Genomic DNA, 16,923 nt, shown 5'->3' on the forward strand with positions numbered 1-16,923 from the left:
TAGAACCACACATGCCAAACAAAACAGCCTCTCAGGAAAAACCCTCAGAGCCTCAACTGCCACCACCGGCTTTCCCCAAGCCTCTCTCTCCCACACCAGCTTCTCTCCACCTCCCACAATCCTCCTGCTCTTGAGGCCGATTGGCTGGGTCACGTGGGCGGAGCCAAAAAAGTCCCCCAATGAGCAGCTCCGTGGTCTGAAAGGGCAGGGAAACAGCCCAATGAGCATCACCGCGGAGGAGCCAATCAGCTAGATGTTGCTGGGGCCGCTGTGAGCCAATCATCAGCCGGCAGCTGGAAGTTTGCTGGGGCCCCTTCGGCTGTGGCTCTCAACAGCCAAGCAGTGGTCTTGGTACCCTCCCAGGGCCTGGGCCTCTTAGATTTCAACCCTCAGCCTGGCACTCTCATATCTGCTCAGCATGGACTCTGATCAGTGTCTCTGTCCGGAAGCCATAGTTCCCAGACTAGCACACCAAGTGGGAAAAACCTGTGAGGTCCCCCCACATCAGAGGAGCTCCGTCTTCTCTCATCCAAACAGATCTTTCTCCTTTTTAATAAAATTAAATACTCTTTTTTTACAGTACTTTAATCAAAGTACAGATGGAAATTTTTCTATGTATATAGAATTACACCTTTTAGAATTTTAACTGTTAGTAACCTTGCTTTTATGTTAAGACCTAGAAACAAGCAGTCTTAAACCTTTGTTTTTTCATTTACCAATTTATAACAACACATTTAGTAGACCCAAATGTATGTTACCTTATGGAATTCAAGAAGCCCAGTACTTGAATTTGTTTTTGATATATAATTATAGATAGACACGCAACCTTTATTTTGTTTATTTAGTTTTTATACATGGTGCTGGGGATCAAACCCAGTGCCTCATACATGCCAGGCAAGCACCCTACCACTGAGCCACAGCCCGACTAATATTTTAGTATTTTAACTTAATTAGTCAGATATCTCTTTTAACAAACACATTTATGAAGATTAATCCCTTTTATGTTAAAACTAATTTACCCATTTCCATCTTAGGTTACTCATGAAAACCAAGGTATCAAACAAGTCCAGTTAACACTTATTAAATCACTTATTTAAACCTTTTATAGAAACCAACACCGATTGGTGGCCCCTGGAAAAACACGTGGGGTAGTAATTTCAAGGGCTCTTTACTCTTACCAACTTAGATGGGTTCTTTTTGTTTAAGTTTTATTTCCATCACGTGAACTGAAAGGCATTTGGTCCATTCATTAAGTCTGTGAGTTCTCATTCATCTCTAAGGCAGCTTTGACACCGTGAGGCGATGTAGACACAAGCACACGTGCAGACACAGCTACAGCACACAGGTGTGCACATATGCAGAAGACACAGGAAGCAAAGATTTGGGAGCTCTGGTAGGGTGAGTTCAGAGCTGTCATCTATGGTTTGGGTCATTTTTAAATTGGGGAGGGCAAAAGGAAGGGCTGTAGTTAAGTGACTACGATTGGATCTTACATCCCAATTAAGGCTAAATACTATATTTTGAAAATGCGCACTGCCCTTTCTATTTCTCACACCCAGGAGCGCGTGTGTAAGGCAACGCAGTAAAGCTCACCGAGCAGGAATTGGGTTGTGAGAGCCTTGCCCTAATCACGCGTTGATGCCCTGGTGGGCACTAAGTGGGGGTACCTGCGGGAGGCGGTCTGTCCCTGTGGAGCAGAGGCTCTGGCTGTGTGTCCTGGACCCTTGTCCTGCTGGTTTCTTCTGCCCCACCCTGGGCCCTAGGGGATACAGTTGGCTGTCTGGGGACCAAGCCCTCTGGAACTGTGAGCCTCCAAATTAAATTTCTCTCCTTAAAATTGTTCTCGTCAGGCCTTTTTGTCACAGCAGTGAAAAAGCTGACTAACACAGCCCTGTCCCCTTTTCGGGGTTGGGTTGCTCTCTGTGTGTTCCGGAAGCACGCAGACCTCTTCTGCACTCTGGGCTGGGCCTTCTCACCGTCCAAAGTGGGGAAGCCAAGTGCAGTTGCTCCAGTGCGGTCCCATTCCTCAGTCCTGTCCCTGCAGATTTCTCTGTGGCATCTGAGAGACCTTTCCCTCCTCCAGAGCCATGAACGTGTTCTCTGTGTTACCACAGGGCTTGCATGTCGGCTACGCGCCTCAGGTTCCTGCCGCCAGGCTGCAGGGTCTGCTGTGAACGGTGGCTGAGTTTCTGGGCTTTCCGCAGAGCCGTGCACCTGCCTCCCACCTTCACCTCTGTGTGCACTGAGGTCTGCTGGGCGGGTGGGAGGTGGGCTGCTCCCACAGGTGAGCTGTGGGTCTGTGTCCACCAGTGTACGTCTTGCCATTGTTGCCCAAAGATCCATCCTTGTCCCGAATGCCAATCCAATAACGAGGACACAGTTTTAAGAAAAAAGCAAATAAATTTTGTTGCCTCGGTAACAAAGGGGAAACACAGGACTTTGTCCCAGAGACTGTGATTCTGCCCATAGGGTTCAGGGGTTTTTAAAGAGGCTGCATTCCACGTGTTCTCTGAGTTGTAATTCACTCGTTAATTTGGGAGAAGGTCATTTCTGAGATGTGCTGGTGCCATCCCAAGTCTGGATCACTCTGTACCTGTGGTGAGTGTGCTCAAGGGCAGATAGCTCTGCATGGGATGAGGACCAAAGATGCTCCTGTTTCCCTGAGGAGGGAGGAGGAGGAGAGAGGAAGGGAAGGAAACATGTCCTTCAAAATAAGTCCCAGTGCTGAGCAGCAAGGCCACGTTCAAAGCCTGAAGTGGACTGGGTTACAAATCCTTCCCATTCTGGGCCCTTCGTGTTTTCTTTGTGGTCCCCCTGTCTCTGTAGGTCAAATCAGGGAGCCCTGATATTTTACCACATGGGTTATTTCTAGTCTTGACAAGGTGCAGGAGCCTTGCGTATGTTTTAGCAGTTGTATTTGAAGCTATCTGATGGTCCTTGATGCTGTTGTGAATAGGTTGGGTTTTGAAATTTTGAAAAGTAGTTGATTTTGTGCCCAGTGACCTTGCCAAGCTCACATATTCTAATTGTTGGTAGATGGATTGAGATTTTCAACATATGGAATCGTACCTCTGTGCAATGACAAGATGGTTTCTTCCTGTCTAGCCAGAAGGCCTTCTGTGTCTTTTCCTTTCTATTTTATTCATCCTCTCGAGGACCTTGCTCTAATGTAGCTCTACAGTGAGGTCTGCAGCCCCCTTCTCCATCAAGTACCATGATCTCTAGAGGAACCACTATGGTCTGGATGTGGGGTGTCCCCCCAAAGCAGGAATAGTCAGTGGTGAGATGATTGAACCGGGAGGACTGTGACCTAATCAGCCCACCCTAGTTTGAATGGACTGTCGGGGTGGGGAGGGCCAGCAGGTGGGCGAGGCTGGAGGAGAGGGCCACTGGGGTGAGCCCTGGGAGGCGCTTCTTCCTGCAGCCCCTCCCACTTCTCGCCTTTGCTTTTGGATCCTGCAGTGAGCTGAGCTCCCTCCACGATGTGCTGCGTCACCATCACCGTGGCCCCCAGCAATGGGACAGCTGTTTGTGGGCTGAGGCCTCCCAACCTGGGAGCCCCAACCAAACCCCTCCTCCTCTAAGTTGTCCCTGTTAGCTACTCTAATCACAGTGACAGAGCAGCTAACTCAAACAAGGTTTGGTTGAACTTTATTCCATTGTCCACTTGTGTTCGACAGGTCCTCGATCAGGTTATGGGTGAGTTCCTTCATTTCTATTTGCAATGAGATTTGTATGAATGGTATGGATTTTTATAATAGATGTTTCAGTGTTTGTTGAACATGGTTGTATGATTTTTCTGCTGGGTTGGTTAATGTGAATTACATAGATTTCAATAGAAATTCTAACCTGCACTTCTGTAATATTTCCTACCAACTCAGTCATAATGCATCATCTTTTTTGTGTGTTACAAGTGTTTATTTCTTAGCATTTTATATGTTCGTAGCTGTGTTCATGAGAGGTTGCTTATCAGTTCCTTGCTTATAAGTTCTTGCTTTTACTATTATGACTATGCTGGCCTTAAGAGGAGCTGAGCATCATTCCCTCTTTTTATATTTCCCGGCAAAGTTTATTTAACATGAATACTATTTTTCTTTAAATGTTCTATGAAATTTATTGTTATAGCCAACTGACTCTCAGATTTTCTTTGTGCAAAGGTTTTCGATGAGACATATCCAATTTTTTTTTTTTTTTTTTTTTTTTTTTTTAAAGAGAGAGGAGAGAGAGAGAGAGAGAGAGAGAGAGAGAGAATTTTTAATGTTTATTTTTTAGTTATTGGCGGACATAACATCTTTGTATGTGGTGCTGAGGATCGAACCCGGGCCGCACGCATGCCAGGCGAGCGCGCTACCGCTTGAGCCACATCCCCAGCCCCAGACATATCCAATTTTTAAACTCATTCATCCGATGCTCTCCCTGGGTCAGTTTAGGTGGGTGGTGTTGTGAGAAACAGTGTTTTTCTTACACATACTTGACTTCCTGGTGTGCTGCTGTTGTCCCAGCCTCTGCTGAGTGCTTTGATATCTGTGAGATCCTAGTGCTGGCCCCTTTTACCTTGAGGCCATCATCTATCTGTGCCCTCCCTCCCTCTATCTTTCTGTCTTCACTCGTGTTTTTCTCGGGCAGCCTCTCCAGGTTTACTAGTCTGTAAGAAGGACCTCTGGACTCATGGCTGCTGTCGGTTGAATATCTGTTTTTCTGTTTCGTTCACCTTTGGTGATCTTATTTTCCTGTCTTCGTTTTTCTTTGGGTTTAATTTGTTACTTTTTCTGGTTTTATTAGGTACCTGAATCACTGACTTCAGCCTTCTAACACAGACATTTACAACCATAACTACATCCTGTAAGTTCTGACTTCCAGTCTAACAGTCTTTGTCTTTTAATTATTTTGGTCTGTTTATATTTAATGTAATTATTAACACATATAGACTAAAATCCGTCTTCATATTGTATAAATCCTAACTATCCCAAATATTCTGGCTCCACTTTCTTGCTTTAGATTGCTTTTTAACGTTCAGCTTCCCTTCCTGCCAGCGTGGTGTGCTGATCACTGTTCTCCCTTCCTTTATGGATTGCCCTTGGGATCACAACAGCCGTCTTCCGTCTGTCAAAGCAAGAGTTACTGAATTGGTATTTGCCTGTCCCAAGACAGTGTGAGGATCTCAGGTATCGGCATCCTCTGCCTCACGTTGGACTCAGGTTCGCCCTTGTGTTTAAGACTGCGGGATGCTGCTGTTACTTCCCATGGTGGGGGCCGCTCACACGACGTCTCCCTTCCCTCCCTCTCCACTTCTGTGTCTGAACTCGCACCTTGATGGTTTTCCTTCACAATTGGCTCTATGCAGGTCTAATGGCGATGAAGTTTTGTCTGAAACTTGATTTCGGGTTAATCTTTGAAGATTGTTTTTGATGAGAGTATGGACTTCTCAGCATCTGAAGATTCCACTCCCTTATCTTTTCTCTTCTGTTCATCTCCAAAGACCAACTACCAGTCCTACTGGACACTTCTTTGAAGAGGATCTTTTTCTCTGGCTACTTCTGTGATTCTCTCTGTGTTTTTGAAGTCTTGCTGCAGTGTACTTTACTGTGGCCTTCCTTCATCGGTTCTGCTTGGGTTTGTGATTTTTAACGACTGTGTTCTGGAAACCTCTGAGAGTTGGTAGAGCTAATTTTCTTAGCTTTGTGTCCAGTAATGCTACTTTGTGCCCAGTCTCTCCATTCAGCTGAGACTTTGGGTGCCCCGTGAGGTCCTTCCCCGTGTCCCCAGGCTTCTCACTCTCTCTGTGCGTGTGCCCCTCCTGCACGCCTGCTGTGGGTAGGATTTATTCTTCTGACCTGCCATCCACTTTACTAATTTGTCCCCCACCTGCAAAGTGACTGCTGTTGACCTTGACCCTTGGGGTGTGATCCATGTGTTGATGTCCAGGTCCAGAGCTTCCCTCTGGCCTGTTCACAGGGTTATCCTGGGGGCTTCTCATCTCCCCTTTGCGTGGCGCAGTCATTTCAGAGCGAGGCTACGACTCGGCTTTCCCTTTTCCTGGTTTTCTCGGGCTTCCTGTCTCCTGCCTGCCTAGTGTTTGAGGTCGCCTGTTGAACAGCGTGTAAAATGCTCTGGGGCAGCAGCACAGCCCTTCACAGTGGACCCTGTGGTGGAGCAGAGGTGAGGCTCCATCTTAATTGTCTGGGAGCTGAGTCAGAGCTGGGTTTAGGTCTGGCCACCCGACCTGCAGGGTGCCCACGTGGTGGTCCCACCAGAGCCTTTCCTCCTCCTCGGTGCCTTCCAGTTCCGTGGCCCTGCCCTGTCTGCCTCTCCTCCCATCTCTAGGTGCTCTAGAGAAGAGGTGCTTGGGGCCGCGCCCACGGCTCCCTCTGCACCTGGGCCTTCCTGCCGTGCCCTCCCTCCCTCCCTCCCTCCCTCAGCAGGAGCTTGGAGTGGCCCGGGTGGGCCTCCCAGGTGTTCACTGGGACTCCCTGCAGCACGGTGGCTCGCAGTTGGGGTCTGGGACAGGGTGTGCTTGGGCCAGTCCTCCCCACGCAGCCTCTCTGTGCTGCTGTTCTTCATTTTGTCTGGAGGGACAGATGCCCTGGGGATCAGCCTCCATGTGGTTTTTAGGTGGTAGTATTGAGATTTGGCCTTTAATCAATCCTCATTACACTTGAAGCACTTTCAAAGGGGACTTAAAAAAAAAAAAAAGCCCTTATGCTTGAAAAGGAATTAAATAACTATCAAGCAAATTCAGTTCTTAAGTTTATTTTTAATGTAGAGATTGCTATTACACAAAGCTAAATCTCAGGTGGAGTCAGGATGTGGTCTAATTTGTACTACTAATTGGGCAGCATTATGTGGTCATCAGCAGCCTGCCCTGGGGCTTCCAGGATGCACCTCCTGCACAGACCATGCTGGGCTGCCGCGACCACCACCCTGCCTGGCCCACTCCTTCCACCCCACCCACCCCAGGGCTCCTTGTGCCCCAGTGTCCCTGCTGCTTGCTGTTCCTCAGCCGTGAGGAATATAGTGGCTGTTTGTCAGGATTTAGGTCCAAACATCAGACATCACCTCATCAATCTGAACCACAACTAACCAAGAAATAACCCTCTTCCTGATGGCTGAAACGCAACTCAGTAAATTACTTTCTCATAGTTTACCAGAATCTTTCAATAAAAATATCAGTGGGCTCAAGGAATATAGAAAGACTCCAGAAAGCATTTAGGGTCTGCTTACGCGTCCAGAGCAATGTCCCGGCCGGGCCTTGTGGCCTGACTGCTCTCAGCTGAGCCGCTGCCGGCTCTGCTGCACTTCGGCTGAGCAGGCACAGGCGGGGCTTCCTGCTCTGGCTCTGGGTGGTCAGGTTTCCTGTCCGTGCCCAGCTGTGTACGGTGGGCATTTGGCAGCTCTGAGCGTGGCCTTCAATGCAAAGGCAGGGCTGGCGAGACCAGTGGCAAACAGCCTCTAGGGTGCCCGAGTCGGTGGCCCAGGGCACCTGGCCTCTGAGGGAGTCCTGTGGTCACAGCTTCCAGCCCCGTTTGTGAGGCAGATGGAGACTACACAAAGGTGCATGCGGTGCTTAAGTATTCAAATGCGTAGTGCAAAGCACCTGTTTTTTAGTGTCTTGGGTTTTTGTTTTAAATGAAATTCTGATCAAATGTTTAGTAAAAAGTTCAGTGACATTTGCAGACATTCACGTACTACCATCGTAGGCCCTGCTGCAGTTTCCTCTCCGCTCCTCACACCACGCAGCGCTGTGCATGGGACTAAACACTGAATCCTTAAGAGTTGCCGGCGGTTTTCATGACCTGTATCGGGAACGCACTCTTTAATCAGGCAAAGATGCCTGTCTTCCCTGAGCACAGGCCTCTGCTGCTCCCTCTGGGGAGAAGTGTGCTCTGGAAACTGCTGAGCGGCTGCACCATGGCAGAGCACTGTCTGGCACGAGAGAGGCCCTGGGTTTGGGTCCCACTCTGCAAAATAAGTAGGTTAAAAGCTAAAAGCAGGTAAAGAAGGTGCAGAAAGCAAGAGCTTGAGGTCAGAGCCCTGGTCCTGGAGGCAGCTCTGCCCGACATGGAGGCTCACCTCCCTGCAGGCCAGAGGAAAGTAGGGACATGGACACATCTCCCCAGTGTGACTCATCACTGGGACCAGCTCTCAGACTGCGGCCCAGTGGCCGCCACCCTCCTGCCCTGCTCCCGCCCGGGGGAATGTGGACGCAGACCCACATGCCTGGGGTGTGTCTCTTACACTCCCATCCTTGTCCCTGGTGGCTGGAACTGTGTGGAACCTCACAAAGGTGCCAGTGGATCAAGTGGGTGAAAGATAATAAATAGGAGTTGATTTTTTAAAAAGGGGAAAGTTTAAAAATTTGCTGTCCTTTTAGTGATTTTTTTCTTTCTAGAACTTTCCTTTAAGAGGAGAACTCTGGGTGGGTGAGTATGTGCAGGGATAGGCAAACTGGGTGGTGGGTCACAGTCTGAGAACTCTGCCTGAACTATAGACCAGCAGACAGGTCTGCTTGCTCTGCTGGTGCTCCTGCCGGCGCCTGCGCAGGGAGCGGCCTGAGCTGCAGGGCCCTCATCCACCCGGGGACCCACTTTCCAGGGACCGAGACCAGTAACACCTGGAGTCCCATTGGGGGCATCCTGGTCTGCCCTTGTAAGCTCTGCTCGTCCTGAGTGGACCTCCGCAACCTTCCTTTGAAGGACCTGAAGGGCCATGCCTTCTCACTGCCATCAGAGCGATCGTCTCTGTCACCGTCTGTGCCATTGCCATCAGGCCTCCCGAGCCCTTCCTGACACTGGAAGACTGGTGGTCCCACTGATGTACCCTCAGCTCACCAGTGTGGAAACAGAAAGCTCCCTCCTCCGTCCCACTTCTCCCCAGGGTCCCTGGCCTGTTCCCCACGCCCGAATGCAGCTCCTGCTCCTCTGCGGCCATGGCGCACCTGCCCTCGCCACCCAGTTCCACCTCCCTTAGCGCTGGTTGCAGAAGGTTTGCCCTATGGTTGGTTACCTGTCTCGAGCATTTGTTCAGGGTGGGAGTGCCCATGTCTGGGAATGGGAGCGTGAATGTCTCCGTGAGCGAGCGGTCTTCTGACAGGCTGCCCTGCGCAGGGAAGGCAGGTAGGCCAGACTGCACACTGCCGAAGTTGCCCCTTGAACAGAGGGGCAAAGCTGCTTCCTGTCGCCAGGGCTAGGGTCCCTCCTGTGCACCCTCCGAGTCTGTGTGAGCTCCATGGCCGAGGCTGCTCTGCCTGGGGCGCAGCGCCCACTGCAGAGAGGATTCATCCTGATGTAGCCCTGCATTTGACAGCCTGGGCTCGGGGACTCCACATGACGGTTCTTGAGTGGTGAGGTTGGTACTCAGATCTGAGATGGCCCTGAAGTCAGAACCTGTGTTGTGTGGACCCTCTTGAGACTGCAACCAGCCACTTAGTTAAAGTTCCTAGTTGGTTAGATTCAGGTCCTCCCGCAGCCTTGCTGACCCTGTTTCTAAGGGGTCCACTGCAGGTGGACCCTTGTCCTCACCTGTAGGATTTCCACCCAGACAAACTGCACTGGGATTCTGCTGTGCAGAACTCAGAAGTATGTGTAACTAACACAAATTGTGTTTCTGAATAATGGCAGTTACCTGGGGTATGTGGTAAAGGTGGCAAGGAAACTTATTTCTCTAAAGATGTTACCCGTTGATTACAGTTTCTCAAAATCACCATGGAACCTCACATCAGGATAGATTCCAGGTACATCATGAAACATGGAAAAGCAATGTTATGGTGGAGGTGAGGTGTCCCCCAAGAGCTCTCGTGTGAGACAGTGCAGCAAGGTTTGGAGGAGAAACGACTGGGTGGTGAGAGCCTTAACCCAGTCGGTGAATTAACCCCCTCAGAGGGAGTCCCTGGGTGGTGACTGAGTGGTGGGTGTGGCTGGAGGAGGTGGGGATGAGACTTAGCTGGCAAGTAGAGACCTCTCTCTCTGTTCCTGAGCATCATGTGAGCCACTTCCCTGTGCCACAATCTTCTGCCATGATGTCCTGCCTCACCTTGAGCCCTGAGGAGTGGAGCCAGCCTCTTATGGACTGAGACCTCTGAAGCTGTGAGCCCCTAAATACACCTCCTCTACAGTTGTTCTGGTCAGATCCTCTAGTCATAGCAGCAAAAAAGCTGACTAAAACAAGCAATATACCAAATAATTGAATAAAACCTAGCACCAGAGCAGTAAGAATAAGCTAAAAATGATTTTTTTCAATCAAACTTTCTCTTTTTTTTTTTTTGGCGATAGTGGCTGTTGAGCCCAAAGCCTGGCCCATGTTAAGACAAATATTCTGCCTCTGAGCTACACCACCCAGCCCTAAAATTTTTTTGTTTTTCAAACTTTTGAAAGGAAGACCAGTCATAAAGCTTCAAGGACACGGAGAAATTCCAAAGGGCAGTCCAGAGCGGACTGCGCAGACCGGCACGGGAGCCTCAGAACCCCTGAGTTTCCTGGGGCAGCACGAGGCAGACGTCTGGGCCTCCTCTTGGACAGTCCACAGCTGAGGCCAGTCTCCGCCTCTCCTGGAGGACCGTGGCCCCCGTGCCTCCCTCCATGTGGCTGGGTGTAGGCTAGGAATACCTGCACAGCTTCCCCGTGGGGTCAGCATGCTGGGCCAGCACACAGCAGCTCTCCGTATGTCCACTGTCAAAGGAAGTCACACGACTCGGTGAATAGAACGTGTGCACACAGACCCCGTGCGGTCCCCACCCGACTGTGGGAGGCTCCTGAGGCACAATGAGCAGGGCACACCCCAAGACAAGAGAGCAGCCCAGTCCCAGGGTCCCCAAGGACATCAGAGATGCCAGCCTAGCCCCTCCATGTCACCAGGGGTGGCCCGAGTCTGGGAAGCAGGGTGTCTGCACCCCTGGTGCTTGGTGGACACATCTTGGAAAGCGCTTTAGAGAGATGGCCGAGCTGTGTGAGGTCTGTGCAGGTCACTCAGAACGCGGCAGCCTCGCCCGCCAACGGGTATCCATTAGCACAGCTTCTGACAGCAGCTGAGGCCTCCCAGCAGGAAGCAGTTCCACATAGAGGCTCACTCTGCTGGCCCCATGAAGTGTTTTGGGCCATTAGAAGTGCCCTGAGTGCCATGCAATACCGAGGGACATCCTCAGGACACTCCTCAGGAGCAGGGCAGCTGCCGAGGGCCATGTGCAGAACACTGGTGGCTGTTTTCTTCAGGTGTCTTTAAAGAGCCATCACCATGCCACAAAACAAGCCCAAAGCACAGTTTCCACCTCGGCCACCTGGCCAAGTTTGCTCTCCAAGTGGCCCCAGGCGGAGAGGGCAGAGCCACCCTTGGACACGGGAGGCCCCGCTGCTGTGTGTCTGCAGCCTTCCTGTGAAGCCGAGTGGGGCCCTTGTGCTCGCACAGAGCCTCGCCTGCTTCCCCTGCAGTAGTGAGAGGGAGCCACCTCTCTGCCCTGCTCGCGCAGACCTGCTCTGTAGGGTGTTAAAGTGCCCTGCAGGGTGGCTGCTGTGTCACCAGCAGCCAGCGCTTCCCACCGCGTGCTGGAAGGAGCCCTCCCGCAGCTCCCCGCCCAGGCCTCTCCCCTGGCTCCTCACCTCTGCGCTCCCTTGCCAGGTGCCGTGGCCAGCACCGAGGTCAAAATGAAGCTGCAGGAGTTCGTCCTCAATAAGAAGAAGGCCCTGGCCCACCGGAGCCTGAACCAGTGCATTTCCAGTGACCCCCGCTACTGGTACGGGTAAGTGCTGTGGGCGCGGGCCTCCCCGGGGCCTGGCGCACTGTCTGGGAAGAGGGATGCCAATGGGGAGCACTGGGCCGCACTCCTGGGCAACACTAGGCCATGTTCCTGGCCTTTTAAAACTTTTTCAGAAATTATTTTTAGTTGTACATGACAATATACTGTACTTCGAAATATTATACACATGGGGAGTTGTCACTTCCCATTCTTGGGGCCGTCCATGATGTGGCATTTCCCTGGTCGTGTGTCACGTGAGCACAGGAGAGTGATGTCCTGTTCATTCTACTCCCTTTCCCATTCCCAGCCCCTCCCTTCCCTTGTTCCCTGTTGTCTGATCCCAAATACTTCCCTGCCCCACCCCTTATTGTGTGTTAGCATCTGCACATCAGAGACAGCAGTCAGCTTTTGCTTTTTGGGGTTGGCTTATTTCACTTAGCATGATAGTCTCCAGTCCCATCCATTTACTGGCAAATGCCATGATTTCATTTTTATTTAATGCTGAGTAGTATTCCACTGTGTGTCCACACCACATTTTCTTTATCCATATGTCTGTTGAAGGGCACCTAGGTTGGTTCCATAGTCTAGCTATTGTGAATTGAGCCGCTGTAAACACTGATGTGGTTGTGTCACTGTAGTGTGCTGATTTTAAGTCTTGGGTATCATCTGCCCAGGAGTGGGATGGCTGGGTCAAATGGTGGTCCCATTCCAAGTTTTCTGAGGAATCTTCACACTGCTCTCCACAGTGGTTACACTAATTGCAGTCCCACCAGCAGTGTAAGGGTGTGCCTTTCCCCCACAGCCTCACCAGCATTTATTGTTCCTTATATTTGACAATTGCCATTCTGACTGGAGTGAGATGAAGCCTCAGTGTCGTTTTAATTTGCATTTCTCTAACTGTATTGATGGTGGACATTCCTTCATGTGTTTGTTGACCGGTTGCATTTCTTCATCTGGAGTTGTGTCCATTTCCCTGCCTGTTTACATTGTTTCCTGGTCTTCTGCACCGTTTCTTTTTTGGGCAGCAGGAGGAGCTCAGACCTGAACTCGGGCCTGAACTCAGGCCACTGCAACCAAATGTCTACCCATATTTTATCAGTTCCTAGGCAAGTCAGGAAGCCCTTGATGTCTTTATTGTTGTTGTAGTAAGAGACCTCACCAGAGCCAGGTGGGCAGGACCACAGAGAGCTGGTCAGAGCCACAGGCCAACTTAGAGGCAGTCTGTGGCCGCCCTGCAGAGCCGTGCCACTCTGCAGGAGCAAAGTGAGGTGCTTCACCAGCCATCCCACAGCAGGTTATCCCTCTGAATGTGGCTCTCTGTGCTCTCAAGGGCCATTTGGTCACTGAGAAAGAGCAACAGGACAGGGGTTTTTGTCTTGTTTTGTTTAATATTTTTAGTTGGTAGGTGAACAAAATACCTGTATTTTATTTATTTATTTGTTTTTATGTGATGCTGAGGATTGAACCCAGTGCCTCATACATGTAAGGCAAGTGCTCTACTGCAGAGCCCCAGCCCCAGCCCAAATTACATAAATTACACAAATCAAAATGTAATTAGTGATTTCATTGGTTAAAAAATCAGCAGTCCTCAAGCTTCAGAAGGTACATCTAGCCGGGCCTGGTGGCATGCACCCATCCTCCAGCAGCTGGGGAGGCCGAGGCAGCCTCAGCAACTCGCGAGGCCCTGTCTCCAAATAAAAGGCAAAGGGCTGGGACATGGCTCAGTGCTAGAGCGCCCCTGGGTCCAACCCCAGAACAGAAGGTAGACGATTGTATCAAGAGGCAGACCTCACTGGCCTCCGCTGCCACGGTGCAGTGACCAGCATCGGTGACAGGACTGCCCTCGTGTCCCTCACGGGCTCTTCGTCTTCACACGCTGCAGTTCACCTAAGCTGTGCGCTCACCAGAGCACACCCTTGATGTCTGTGTCACCAGAGAAGAGTGAGCACGGCAGGAAGCCGCAGGTGACGGCACGGACGACTGGGCCTGTGAGGGGAGACCCAGAGGGATGACAGTGGCTGCTGCTGTGGGGCCTGCTGTGCCGAGGCTCTGTCCCCTCCCAGGTGGGGCGTGCCAGGCAGATGCAGCAAAGGACAGCAGTAGGGGCAGCACTTTGAAGGGCAAGGTGAGCCACAGTGAGGGGACCTGGGATGGACAGCCTGTTGGATCGTGGCTAGGGAAAAGTGTGGCTGGCTCTGCACATGGGACAGTGCGGCACTGAACTATGAGAGGGAGGGCAGCACACAGGAGCCTCGCAGAGCAGGCGCAGTGTGGCAGGGACAGGCACAGCTCGGTACCTGGGGAGCTGGGCTAAGAAGGTGTGGGACTCAGAGCTAGGTCTTAGCTGGCACCATGGCAGGAAGTGGGGGCTGTGGCTGACCATGCTGGAACTTCTGGAGGAGAGCCACGGTGATGCACACAGTGGGATGGGGAGGAGGGCTGGCAGGGTTGGCCCCACTGGAGCCCTGGAGGAGAGCCATGGAGATGGGGACAGCTGGGGAGGGGTGGGGAGGGGTGGGATGGGGAGGAGGGCTGGCAGGGTTGACCCCACTGGAGCCCTGGAGGAGAGCCATGGAGATGGGGACAGCTGGGGAGGGGTGGGGAGGGGTGGGATGGGGAGGAGGGCTGGCAGGGTTGACCCCACTGGAGCCCTGGAGGAGAGCCATGGAGATGGGGACAGCTGGGGAGGGGTGGGGAGGGGTGGGATGGGGAGGAGGGCTGGCAGGGGGGACCCCACTGGAGCCCTGGAGGAGAGCCATGGAGATGGGGACAGCTGGGGAGGGGTGGGATAGGGAGGAGGGCTGGCAGGGTTGACCCCACTGGAGCCCTGGAGGAGAGCCATGGAGATGGGGACAGATGGGGACAACTGGGGAGGGGTGGGATGGGGAGGAGGGCTGGCAGGGTTGACCTCACTGGAGCCCTGGAGGAGAGCCATGGAGAAGGGGACAGCTGGGGAGGGGTGGGGAGGGGTGGGATGGGGAGGAGGGCTGGCAGGGTTGACCCCACTGGAGCCCTGGAGGAGAGCCATGGAGATGGGGACAGCTGGGGACAGCTGGAGAGGGGTGGGATGGGGAGGAGGGCTGGCAGGGTTGACCCCACTGGAGCCCTGGAGGAGAGCCATGGAGATGGGGACAGCTGGGGAGGGGTGGGATAGGGAGGAGGGCTGGCAGGGTTGACCCCACTGGAGCCCTGGAGGAGAGCCATGGAGATGGGGACAGATGGGGACAACTGGGGAGGGGTGGGATGGGGAGGAGGGCTGGCAGGGTTGACCTCACTGGAGCCCTGGAGGAGAGCCATGGAGAAGGGGACAGCTGGGGAGGGGTGGGGAGGGGTGGGATGGGGAGGAAGGCTGGCAGGGTTGACCTCACTGGAGCCCTGGAGGAGAGCCATGGAGAAGGGGACAGATGGGGACAACTGGGGAGGGGTGGGATGGGGAGGAGGGCTGGCAGGGTTGACCCCACTGGAGCCCTGGAGGAGAGCCATGGAGATGGGGACAGCTGGGGACAGCTGGGGAGGGGTGGGGAGGGGTGGGATGGGGAGGAGGGCTGGCAGGGTTGACCTCACTGGAGCCCTGGAGGAGAGCCATGGAGAAGGGGACAGCTGGGGAGGGGTGGGGAGGGGTGGGATGGGGAGGAGGGCTGGCAGGGTTGACCCCACTGGAGCCCTGGAGGAGAGCCATGGAGAAGGGGACAGCTGGGGAGGGGTGGGATGGGGAGGAAGGCTGGCAGGGTTGACCTCACTGGAGCCCTGGAGGAGAGCCATGGAGAAGGGGACAGCTGGGGAGGGGTGGGGAGGGGTGGGATGGGGAGGAGGGCTGGCAGGGTTGACCTCACTGGAGCCCTGGAGGAGAGCCATGGAGATGGGGACAGCTGGGGAGGGGTGGGGAGGGGTGGGATGGGGAGGAGGGCTGGCAGGGTTGACCCCACTGGAGCCCTGGAGGAGAGCCATGGAGAAGGGGACAGATGGGGACAACTGGGGAGGGGTGGGATGGGGAGGAGGGCTGGCAGGGTTGACCCCACTGGAGCCCTGGAGGAGAGCCATGGAGATGGGGACAGATGGGGACAGCTGGGGAGGGGTGGGATGGGGAGTAATGGCAAGGCAGGCTGTGGAATAGGCCCTTCCTAGTCCAGAGACCCTTAGGAAGGGGCATCTTATAATTAGCTGGGCACAGGGACTTCACCGGGGTCTGGGAATAGGTGCCTTCTAGTGAGGAGAGGTGGAAAGGGTTTCCTGGGAGCAAGCAGGGGAGATGGGAAGACCCCAGTGAGCAGGCACATGCAGGGTGGATACTGCCCTGGATTTGGTGCCTGGGAATGTCTGCTATACTCCCAGAGTTGGGGACACTCACAGTTGAAGGGGGCAACCTTGATCTCAAGGACGATAGCCAGGTGACAAGCTTGTTTTCCTTGAGTTGGGTGACTGCAGGTTTATCATTTGAGGACCCCAAAAGTGAAATGCATTCACTGTGGTTGGGAAACAGCACCTTCAAGCTGAGCTGTGGCCCCAGTGTCACACCACACTGAGGTGGCTCAGAGCTAGTCAGACAGCATGAGAGCTAAATGCTTTGGCAACTCTGGGGCGGGGGGAGGCAAAGGTCCACCGAAACAACTGTAAACCCCAAACTTGAAACATTTACCTCATCAAAATTTGAAACTTCTAAACTTCTCTTTGAAAGCCACCTAGGAAGGAAGGAGGGAAGGAAGGAAGGAGGGAGGGAGGGAGGAAGGAAGGACATCCTTAAGAAACTCAAAGGGCCTGTGGCTCACACGGGATGGAGGGCATCAGACACCATGATTGAGCTCCTGTGCTCACTAATGCAGGTGGACAGCAGGGGAAGAAAGCTAGGGATGGAAACAGCTCCGCCTGCATGAGGTGTGAGGCACGTGAGAAGACTGCCATATGGGGGTCTTCAAGGACACAGGAATCAAAGCCACAGGGCACTGGCCACGCACCCTCTGGGCTGGCTCAGCTCTAAGAGGCCAGGGTGGTGGGAAGGTGGGTGGAGTGGCCCCGCCCTGCAGGGACAGAGATGGACAGTCTCTGGAGGTGGCTGTCCACCTGCCCTCCCCAGCAGGACACCTTCTGATATTTACCCAGGAAAAGCACAGCGTGCCCACCCCCAGGCTGGTACTGTTGTGGTCACAGCACCTTTACCTGTGGCCACCAAGGGTTAATAGGTGAGCGTCCAACAAGCAGGG

At 53.0% G+C, this 16,923-nt stretch overlaps 1 protein-coding gene across 9 annotated transcripts in view; it reads left to right on the forward strand.

The window, feature by feature from the left end:
* Window positions 1-16,923, forward strand: part of Hdac4 (histone deacetylase 4) — a 270,631-nt gene that overhangs the window by 181,011 nt on the left and 72,697 nt on the right. For all 9 annotated transcript variants that reach the window (XM_058583297.1, XM_046456906.2, XM_058583294.1 and 6 more), the window contains one exon: window positions 11,608-11,728. In XM_058583297.1, the coding sequence (XP_058439280.1) occupies window positions 11,608-11,728 (121 nt within the window). The remainder of the gene's footprint in view (window positions 1-11,607; window positions 11,729-16,923) is intronic.

Source organism: Marmota monax, unplaced genomic scaffold (genome assembly GCF_021218885.2).
Source record: "Marmota monax isolate L192 unplaced genomic scaffold, Marmota_monax_Labrador192_F-V1.1 WCK01_AAM20220418_F8-fsc00230, whole genome shotgun sequence".
Lineage (NCBI taxonomy): Eukaryota > Metazoa > Chordata > Mammalia > Rodentia > Sciuridae > Marmota > Marmota monax.